At 38.9% G+C, this 11,601-nt stretch overlaps 1 protein-coding gene and 1 pseudogene across 1 annotated transcript; both read right to left on the reverse strand.

The window, feature by feature from the left end:
- Window positions 1–723: 723 nt before the first annotated feature.
- On the reverse strand, window positions 724–2,861 carry LOC134641421 (dehydrogenase/reductase SDR family member 11-like; annotated as a pseudogene).
- A 2,033-nt stretch (window positions 2,862–4,894) lies between these two features.
- LOC134641267 (dehydrogenase/reductase SDR family member 11-like) lies at window positions 4,895–10,528 on the reverse strand. Its single transcript, XM_063493610.1, has 7 exons — window positions 10,279–10,528; window positions 9,151–9,360; window positions 8,904–8,998; window positions 5,732–5,861; window positions 5,531–5,623; window positions 5,185–5,250; window positions 4,895–5,086 (listed from the first exon to the last, which is right to left on the reverse strand). Exons 1-7 carry the CDS (start codon window positions 10,408–10,410, stop codon window positions 5,048–5,050), a joined length of 765 nt encoding a protein of 254 aa, XP_063349680.1. The 5' UTR covers window positions 10,411–10,528; the 3' UTR covers window positions 4,895–5,047.
- Window positions 10,529–11,601: the final 1,073 nt, after the last annotated feature.

Consider the following 11,601-nt stretch of genomic DNA (forward strand, 5'->3'; position numbering starts at 1 on the left):
TTGACTTGCTGACAGTCCCTTCATGCACAGCAGAGTGAAGTGCCAAATAGTGGGACAACTTCCTGACTTACACTTTTTGTTTAGGTGCAAGGACCTGCAGCTGCATTGTGCATATATACAAATGTATGTCCAGTGTAACTGAACATATATATACACTGACATGAGAAAGGTGGTGGTCTGAGGCCGGGAGTCCTTAGCTAACCTTTGCTTTCCTCCGAACTGAGAGTCCTTCTGGCAGCTCTCCATGGACTGAAGTACAGATTTAGATTAAAGCAGGCTTGCCTTTCATCAGAAAATCTTCCATGCTGTGTTATTCAGTAAAGCTTAATCCTACATCCATGTTGACATTTTAACACACAGGTCAAATATCTTTTGTCCGGTAGTTTGTCCTTTATTTTTTATAAACTTACATACTCAGAGACCAAGAGAGCATTATCAGCATTAATTTAATCTAGTTTATTTTAATCTGACAGATTCTCTGAGCGAATCTTCTAGCAGTAAATGTTAACCTGCACCTTTTATGACCCCTAGTGGTCAAAACACAAAGGGGTGGAAGCCCATTGTCCCACAAGGAAAATAAGCCAGCCAGTTTTCTCTCTTTTTATTTTATATATTAGTAGAAAATTTCAGTACAAACATCATAAGCAAAACTGTTTTGTGAACAGATCATAAATCATCATTCCCATAAATGTACTGAAGAAGTGCATAATTTCAGGGAGGTCATGTGGTTCAACTCTAAACCTGCTCGGTACCTTGCATCCGAACATCTCCAATCTGAAGGGAGAACAGTGTTTTAATATAAAACAAAAACTTCTGATATTTATACAGAAAAAGAGTAAGGCATAAAAATAAGAGAAAAATCACCTGAACATGAGGAGGGGCACTGAGCACATACGTAACAGCATTGGCAACATCTGTTACTTCCAGAGGCTGTCAGAGAAGTGAAACATGATTAATGACTTATTATTTGAGTTACCACATCAACAGTACATGAGGTGTAGGAATAATTATTTTACCTTGTATGCAGAGTATGCACCAGCTGCTTTATTAGGATTGTTTTTGTAGAACCGTGACAAAAATTCTGTCTCCACCAAACCGGGAGAAATACACTGCAAAAAAGAGTGGATACTGTGTGTGAGTGTCTCATCACAGTAATGTTGGTTTTAAAGTGACTTTTGGAGCTGCCTACAGTGTTTTTAAAGCCTTACTGTGGCTCGGATGTGGCTGTTTTCTGCACGCAGCGCCTGCCGCAGGCCCTCTGTCAAGGCGGTTACAGCATACTTTGTGGCGGTGTAGAAATGTAGATCAGGATTGGTAATTACACGATGTCCGCACATGCTGCAACAGATTTATAAACTGTTAACCAGGTGAGCATTAAACAGCATGCACTAATGTGCAAGTAAAGTAACTCTTTTAAAGTGATGTCTCAATGATGTAAGAAACACGAGGCCTACAAAGCTGTTTTGTTGATAGTTAACTGGAAATATTCAGGTTCTGGATTGCTGATTGGCCACCATAAAATGCAGATGTCACTTTGGGTTTTAAGAGATTCTTAAGGACATCTTTAAATACTGCATGGGATTTTTGCTTATTAATTATGAAGACTAATACACCTTTTCCCCAATGAGATCTTTAAATTGGGTGTCAGTTATTTTGCTTCCTAAATGTTGTAATACTAATATGATGATAAAATCCTGAGCTGCAGACCTTTTTTACTGCACGAGTGACACTTGTCATTAGACTTAAGAGTCTATAATAAGTGGAATTAGACATCTGCATAGATTCTGTTCCTGGCTCTGCTTTTAAAATCAAGGCTGCACTGGGAGATTTTGGCACAGTTAAGAAGTAAATCCATCCCTTCATCTATGTCCTTCTGCTTGTCCAGGTTCAGGTTGCAAAGCAGCAATCTGAGCAGAGATGCCCAGACCCCACTCTCCTTCCACTGTCTGGCTCTTTCCTCAGTTGAAGTCAGCAGCACTGCTGCAAAACCTGAGTTGTGCGTTGTGGTGAGCCTGACTAGACAGAGTCAGTATGTTTGAATCTTGTGCACTAGCCCCATCTGAGAAGTGACATTCCATGCCTATAGCCAATTTTGGCAAACGGTGATCAGACCGTCAGGGTCTCTGCCCCTGACCAGAATTGAACCACTATGGCTTCTACTGTTGATGTAGCTCTTTTGGGCCCCCATAAGCTAAGGTCCAGTCACCGGGTAGTTTCCCTCTTCTAAAATGTGATTTTGTGGTAAAAGAAAACATAATAATATTAATAATAATAATGATACAGGTTGATATCAACAGTAAAAATATCGAACCCGTTTATGTTTACGATGTGTCCATCATCCACATTTCTCTCTTTCATCAACTGATACGCTTCGCGTGTGCAGATACTGAGAGCAAGAACATGTACCTGCAAGAAAAAAAATCAGAAAACAAAATATCAGGAATCAGCACATTCTGGATGTTGCACTTACTCATTGCTTCTTGCACACAGTGGGTGAAAAACGGTTATAAACAGCTTTAAAAACTATTAATGAGTCAGTTTAAGAGCTGGAGTCACTGTGAGGTTAATGCACACTGATCAGCTACAATATTAAAACCAGTGAGAGATGATGACATGTATCACTTTTTTACAGTTCAAAGTTGTGCTGGGACATTATTCCTGTGAATGTTACTTTCACTAAAACGTTACAACAAATATTTTACTTCTAAAATAACTCTGAGCTCTTACATCCATCATGTTCTTCCAGCCACTGGTTTTGCCGTTTAGCAGCAATTCTGGGTGAGCCAAACCAGCATTGTTGATGCACACACCACACCTTTGTGCTGCCCTTTGATTGCTGCGAACATGGACAGAATCTCCTCCTCTTTGGTCAAGTCACACTTGAAAGGAACCAAAACACCAGGATGGCTGGCACTCTGACACTCTGCTGCCAGTTTCTGAAACCAGAATAGAAAGCGATGACAGACTTCAGAATCCACTTTGTGTTTTTAAGGTGTATGAATCTACTATTCAAACATATTAAGTTACTGTAAATACACGGATTTGACTTTCCAGTTTGCATCTCATCCACAAACAGTAGTTTGCCTGTGTTTGGATGTTCTGTGAACCCTGTGAACATGACTATGAACGCCCCGAGCGCTTAAAAACAGTGGTCACAGTGCTGTGTTCACGTCATCAGCAAACCGTAGGGAAACAGTTAAATCAGTTCTTTTGTTACTTCTCTTGAAAACTATAATACAATACATTTACTCATATCCATCAAATGAAAACTAATTTAATCTCAATTGACCTATCTAGAACTGTAAAAGACCAACAGGACCATAAGAGCCTTCATCAAGAATTCAATGGGGAAGTGGCGAACAACGCTACAGGCCAACCTCAAGCCAAATACACAAATCTCCATCAAGTGCTGCTCGGCATAGGCCTGAACCCCCCTCAGCCAAATCATTAACAAGACTGGCTACAGATAACGTCTGAAGCAAAGGAGCAAATGTCAGCGACTTCCTTTACATGGATGACATCAAGCTTTATGTCATGAGTGAATGACACACCGATTCACTGATCCACACTACTAGGATCTACAGCAATGACAACAGAATGCCATTCTGGCTGGAGAAGTGTAGTCGGATGGTAACAAAGACAGGAAATGAACAACATTTTTGACTTAGGAAAAAGTATTAAGAGATGGCGTCATTCATTTAAAAAAAAAAAAAGTATCTTCATGTTTATGTCTGATTAGTAAATTAACACAGCTGGTAACACTGCATTTCTTTGTAACTGTCAGACTTTCTCACAGGAATAGAGAGGAAGCCGAGATGTCCCAGTTTTAAATGAATGCAGCTTACGTTTGTGGAACTGTGCGAAGCTGACAGCGTGATATTTGTCTCAAAGCCCCCACATGGGTATGCGTTGTGATCTGTACTTCTCAGGTGATTGATACACAGGGATTTAAGGCTTTATAAGTAAAGTGTAGAAATGATGATGATACGTGTAGTTTCAGACATTTCTGTGCGCAGAAAGGTTTTTGAAAGAGGAAGTTATACGATTCGTGACGCTGAACGTATTTGTTCAGGTTTTGATGTGATATATTTGTTATAAAGACTTACCTGTAGTAAATTTGCTTTGTATCTGTGCGTGGATTGGGCCACGCATTTGTGAGTCCTCAAAAGTTACATATCACTGCACACATGACTACGTGAAAAGACATATTTGCAAGACTTGAAATCCGTTAATCACAAACACTTGTCATGAGTCAGGCTTGTGACCTCTAGTGCTCAAAACAGAAAGCTTATCCTCCCTCTACATCGAAACATTACTTCGGACATATAAGTCCATTTTAGTACAAAGGAAAATAGAAAAGTACAAACAACACAAAAAACAGGATAATCAGTGGAAAAAACACATGTCAGCAATTGTTCCAATGTTTCCAAAAACAAGAAGATTAATTTTTTTCAGAGTAGGCTCAGTTAGAGTCATCGTGACCACAAGTAGGAAAAATACTAGTCAAAAAAAGACTTGGCTGCATAATCCATCTGGTGAGGTCTGGTGTTGTTATAGTTTAGTTAAGTTGGAATATGCTAAGACATGAATCAAGGTGTGAAAAAAGTATTTTAGTTAACCGAAATCTGAAGCTACTTTTCACTCTTCCCTCGTCACAAAGAGTCACCACAGTTTTTGTTTTTACACACGGTGAGTTAACTTTGTTAACTAATATTCTCAGACTTTACTTTCCCATGAATTAGTCAGGTATTATATATTAACTTTACATTTTATTACTATTGTTGGAGGAATGAAATATATGTTTGAGATATTTTTACACCTACAATTGTATGTTTTCCACCATACACTGCTCTTTAAATCAGTTTTCCTTCAGTGAAATAAGAACACTCACACATTTCCCCCAGAAAAACATTTTATTTTATAAATCAGTGAAAACTTTCAGGACAAACATCATAAACAAAACTGTTTCATGACCAGATCATAACTCATCATTTTCATAAGTGTAGTAAGGAAGTAGGTTAATTCAGGGGGATCATGTAGGTCAACCTTAAGCTTGCTCCGTACCTTGCATCTGAACATCTCCAATCTGAAAGAAAGATGGTTTTTTATATATTATTACAAGCAAAGTGCTGATGTTTAAACAGCAAATCAGGAAAACCAATAATTAAAATAAGAGGAAATCACCTGAACATGAGCAGGAGCACCGAGCACGTATGTAACAGCATTGGCAACATCTATTGCTTCCAGAGGCTGTCAGAGAAGTTGAACATGATTAATAGCTTTAAAAATATCTTTATTTTGGGCCTTTTCTTCTTTATTTTTATAGATCAGTAGAGCAGACAGAAAAGCAGGGAAGGAATAACATGCAGAAAGTGGCCCAGGCCAGATCAAACCTGAGCCCCTATAGTGGCCTTTTGGCATATGGGTCGCCTGCTTGACCCAGTGAGCTAGACTGGCATCCAAATGAAATACATTTTATCTGCTCTGCTCCGTATTAGCAGTGCATGAATAGTAGGAATAATAATTTTACCTTATATGCAGAATATGCACCAGATGCTTTATCAGGACTGTTGCTGTAGAGCCGGAGAGCAAATTCTGTCTCCACTAAACCAGGAGAAATACACTGCAAAAAAGAGCTGATAATGAAGGATCTTCACAAACTACTACATGTGTGTATCTGAAAACTGTAATATTGGTGTTTCAGGCACTTTTAGATTGGTTACAGTCTTACTGTGGCTCGGATATGGCTGTTTTCTGCACGCAGCTCCTGCCTCAGTCCCTCCGTCAGGGCGGTTACAGCATACTTTGTGGCAGTGTAGAAATGCAGAACAGCTTTGGGAACTACACGATGTCCGCACATGCTGCAACAGATTTATGAGGCATTAACCAGGTGAGCATAAAATAACACTTACTAATCTGGTATTTTTTTGAAGTCATGTCTAAATGATGTAAGAAACTCTGCTGCCCACAAAACTGTATATAAGGTTGCAACAGTTATTTTATCCTGATGTTTTGCAGTTTCTCTTTGACTTTGTTAATAGTTAACTGGACCCACAACCAGTCATGGCTGACTCATTCTACCAGAAGTTTCTTCCTGTTAAAAGGAAGTTTTTCTTTCCTACTGTCGCCAAAGTATTTACTCACAGGGGGTCGTCTGATTGCCAGGGTTTCTGTGTATTATTGTAGAATCTTTACTTTACAGTATTAAGCGCCTTGAATTGACTGTTGTCGTGATTTGGTTCTATATAAATATAATTAAAATGAATTGAAATATTCAGTTACTAGACTGATGGTTGCCAGTAGGCCACTTAAGCTAAGGCCCAGCCACTAGGCACTCTCCTTCTGTAAAATGAGACTTTGTGGTACAATGAAGATAATGGTAATAGGGCTGCCACAAACGATTATTTTGATAGTCGACTAGTCACCGATTATTTTTGCGATTAGTCGACTAATCAGATCATGCATCCATTGGACGTAAAACGTACAGCTTATTGCACCAGCATGCATCTGCTCTTATATAACTATCATTAGCTTACAGCTTTAAGTGTTTAAAGTATGTGCTAACTAAAAATAAAGACAAGATGATAGTTTATTAAATTTTAATGAAATTTGCAGATTGTTTCGGTGAAGTTTAATAAACTCCTTGCTATCTAAAATGTAACGGGACACCGGAGTATAATCTCGAGCATCTCACACTTCTGATAACCAGTTGTCTGCTTGACGTTTATTCAGCTGTGTAAAAACTATAACTTTAATCTCAGGCAAACCGATTTACTCAGGAACAATGTTCCCTCTAAGCTGCGCACGTGCGCAATTGCGCACTGCTGGCACGGTCTCTGCACACAGAAAATCTGCGTTGCACACAAAAAAAAATCTAACCTGAATTGAAATTAAAATTAAAACTTTAACAGTTCTGTTTTGCAGTGTTAGTCAGTCAGTGACTGGCTGCTCCCGTATGGGATTAGAACGATGCCACCTTATCCCATAGCCCAGCCAATAATGCGATTCAGATTCGTATATACGCAGCCAATCAACGTCGTTGACAGGCTATGACAGCGTCCTTATGTGCCGACACCGGTGTTTTAGCGAGCAAAGCGGTGTGGCTGATGTGGAGTGAAGCCACGTTAACGACAACGTGTCCAACCATTGGAGATGTGAGCAGGACATCTGCAATGTTTGGTTTTCTTCCTGAATACTATCATTGTTTATATTTACTGCTGGAAGAAACGGTAAAAACGGCGTTTTATAAGGAAAAAGGCTCGAAAGCCTGTGAGCAAAAGCAAACCCCCACAACCCTCTCTCTTTCCTATTCGTCCAAAAAAAGTACCATGTCGACCAATCAAAAAATGATATGGCAACGTGGCATCTAGTTGTTAAGAAACGGGAGGAAGTTTTAGGAGTGACGGCGGTGTTTTGAGATGTGAGAGATTTGAGACGTTTAGCGCAAATCTTGTGTAGTTAGTGTGTAGTGTAGTCAATAGTTTTGTTGTGTGTGTCAGAACAATGAGGCAACTGCTGAATGTTACAGGTGTTACAGGAGTGATACATCTGCTGTTGTCAGGCCTGAAGGTATCAGGCTGTTGTTCTCCTTTATCTCATAGTGGACAGAAATTATGTTTTGGAGTGGCACAAATAATTTGTGTGGCATCAAGTTTGATGCAGAACAGCTGATTGTTCTGTAAATAGTTTGAAATGTTTATTTAAAAATGCATTGGCTGCATTTAAAAAAAAATAGCTGCAAAAAACTTTGTTGTTTCCCAAACTGAGTAACTTTTTTGAAGAACTATATAATTAATTGCCCAACATTGGGTCATTATTTACTGTATTTTGCAGACAGAGTTACAGGACTCTCTCCCAGACCACAGACTCAGACTCATAATACAAGTCAGAGCTTTATAAAAAAAAAATAAAAATAAAGAAAGTTGTGTTTTCAAAATTGGAGTTCAAGTTATTTTTACTTCCAATAGTGTTAACATACTACACAGGTCATGAACAAGATTTTTTTTTTTTTTTTACATTTTCATTGTAAATGGGCTAAAGCAGTTTAAAAGTAGTCTAACATAAATGTAAATGCCGTAATTTGATAATTTTAATAAACCATGTAACTTGGATGGATTAGATGCTGGCGTGACCACAGTGCACACATCTGATGTCGCTCACAGTGGTCCAAGGGACCGCTCAGGGAGTTTGTGTGTTCGCTCAGACACATGAAAAATTAGAGGGAACATTGCTCAGGAACAAATAAAATACTAAAAAAAAAAAGCCAAACAATAACATTTTTAAGTTATCTAAGAGACTTATGTATGTTTAACCTGAGTAGCGAAAGACGGCGGTGGGTTTGAAAACGATTTGCCGGGAGTCCGGTGTTCTCAGCGGCTCTAGTGAGCCTTGCCCCCGGCTAGCTATCGAGCTAGTGGGTAACAGACGTCTCCGAAAACTTCGGAGCGCTTTTGAAAATATGTGGTGTCTTGATAAACTGAGCAGATATTTGAGGTTTACACAGCTACATTCTCGCCTGAAAATATGTTAAACGTTTATTTTGTGACCCAGAAAGAATAATAAGAGTAATATTAAAACTACCTAGCTGCCGCCATTGTTGACAACTGAGCTGGGCTGCGTTATGAATTCTGGGACAGAACTACTTCTTCTTCTTCGGGGTTTAACGGCAGCTGGCATCCTTGTACATGCAGTGCTGCCATCTTCTGTTTCAGTCCGTTATTACACTCTTAAATCCTACTACTTATTCCTGCGTCTTTTGTGATCTTACAAAGCTTCAAACGACGCGTCGACTATTAAATCAGTCGTCGACGATTTTGATAGTCGACGTAATCGTGACTAGTCGACTAATCGTGGCAGCCCTAAATGGTAATAACAATATTACAAGTTTGTGAAAAATTGCACACCTGTTTATGTTTATGATGTGGCCATCGTCAACATTTCTCTCTTTCATTGACTGATAAGCTTCACGTGTGCAGATACTCAGAGCAAGAACGTTCACCTGTAAGTAACCAAGAAAATAAATAAAACGTAAAGAAAATATCTGAAATCAACAAATGTGAATTACTTTTTACAATGCAATGATCTGCAATGCGAAACGTTCTTGCAGATCAAAACAAGTATTTTATTTCTACAATATCTCTGAGCTCTTACATCCATCATGTTCTTCCAGCCGCTGCTTTTGCCATTTAGCAGCGTCTCTGGATGAGCCAAGCCAGCATTGTTGATGCACACGTCCACGCCTTTGTGCTGCTCTTTGATCGCTGCAAACATGGCCAGAATCTCCTCCTCTTTGGTCAAGTCACACTTGAAAGGCACCAAAACACCAGGGTAGCCGGCGCTCTGACACTCTGCTGCCAGTTTCTGAAACCAGAATAGAAAAAGCTGACAGACTTCAGAATCCCATTTGTGTTTTTAATGTGTACAAATCTACTATTCAAACATGTATATTAAGTTACTGTAAATACATTGATTTGAGTTTTCAGTTTGCATATCAAAGCTCAGTGACCCATGCGTATCATCCACAAACAGTAGTTTGCCTGTGTTTGGATGTTCTGCCCGTTTTTGAGTTTTGCTTATTTCACTGACCTAATAATCATTTTGTAACAGCAGGCACATGATGATGTGATGATGCCTGCAAAAGCATTTTCTCTGGTTTTGTCTTGAGGTATGATTCAAACAGTTCATGCATTTCATCAATGAAATAAAAATAAGTTCAGAAAGTCAAGTTCTTCATTTATTATACGCTAAATGGATGGTTGTGGCTAATCTTTGAAAACAGCATTTTCTATCAAAGCTCAAAAAAACCCCAAACAAACAAAAAAAACAGTGAGTACCAAATCGAAAATGCTGACTTGTGTGTTAGGATGGTCTGCCAGCTTAAAGAATAGTTAAACATAGGCAATTCAAGAAAAAGAGGGCAAAAGGCGAATTTCATTGTTGTGTTTAACATTTTGATTTATGAAAACTACAATTCAGATGAGAGTCACGTGTCCAACTTCCTACTTTCTGTGCCATATTAAACTTAACGTTCCGTGCAGTGGCTGTTAACAAAACACTTGTGCAGTTAAATAATAATGTAATATGTGCTGTAACTACATGCTTTCGTCAGTTTATAATAGTTTAATGCTTCCTGCTCGCCCAGCCTCTCTTTTGTAAGTCTGAAAGCTTTATTTATTTATTTGCATTACGGCAACTTTAACATAAAAATTTACTCCGTGATAGAGCTAGTTTACATTAAATTACTCTCTGCAGGATCTGAGTTTCCACTTCAGAACAAACCTGTATTTTCCCGAAGTCCCTGGCGCAGCCCATTACTTTCATACCGAGCCGGACCAGTTCCACGGCTATAGTCGCCCCAATCCCGACCGAGGCTCCGGTCACCAGAGCCACTCTGCCCCGCCAGCGCTCCATGACAGCCCGTTAATCTGCTACACGGACGAAAGCACCTCAAGTATGATGCCAGGGAGTCTGAAAAAAACGGACCCCGGAGCTCCAACTGTCTTGTACTCGTGAACACGCGATGCTTTTAAACACATCATATGCTTGTGTGCTGCGTTCAAGTTATCAGCAAACTGTAGGAAAACAGTTGAATCGGTTCTTTTGTTTATTCAAGTAAAAACTATACTATGATATGCTTACTTGCATTCATGAAAATAAAACCTAATTCTATCGCATTTTATGGAGACATATGTCAGAACTCCCTGCACACACAGAATGAGTTAGACCTGTTTATTTTTTAAATTTATGATTCATATACAAGGAATAGACGGGCAAGGACTTAAATATTAAATTGAATGATTTTGTATGGTGTAGAAGTAAATTCATATTTCATTTGATTTACAGGGATGTGTTTATGATGTTTACAGATGTAATTATGTACACATTTCCATTTATATTTAATATTTACATGTTTTGGTATTTACACGATTACATGCTTATAATGTTTACATATTCACTTTCAAAACAGTTATGATTTCTTGAATCTAGCTAGTTGGTTTTCCCATATTTATCCAAGTCGAGGACTTTCTAACTTCTGACTAGTTAGAGAAGTCACTCGGTGAATGTTGTGTTAAACAAAGTGTGCAGTTAAGAACGTTATCTGTCTTCATCTTTCTGTTTATAGAACAAACCCTCACATTACACCATTATGCCAGCCGACCCAATGACAGAGGTTATGTCATTGGGTGCTCGGTGCTATAACATCAGTAGAAGACAGCTGCTATGAAAACTGGAGATACAGATGCTACACCACAGTGGGAACAATAGTGAGCAGTATGGATGTAATAAGCCAACCCTGGTAGAAGACAGCAGCAAAACTGAACTAGATGATGTATAGTCACCCTAATGACAGATGCATTTGCTGAACTGAGGATGAACACTGGAACACTGCAAGCCTGTTGCTCTTAACACCATTTACACTAGTAGTATTACTGTAATCATTGAGCATTGAGATGTTAACCTAAAAATGGTATCAATAAGGAATTTCAAAACAATGAGCAGAGAAAAATAGTACAATCAAAAAAGGATAAAAACAACAGCGACATCCAGCACATGGTTCGTTACCACTCAGTCAAAGATTCGTTGGAGTCTTAAATTCCACGA

The sequence above is a fragment of the Pelmatolapia mariae genome, linkage group LG14, assembly GCF_036321145.2.
Source record: "Pelmatolapia mariae isolate MD_Pm_ZW linkage group LG14, Pm_UMD_F_2, whole genome shotgun sequence".
In the NCBI taxonomy this organism is placed as follows: Eukaryota; Metazoa; Chordata; class Actinopteri; order Cichliformes; family Cichlidae; genus Pelmatolapia; species Pelmatolapia mariae.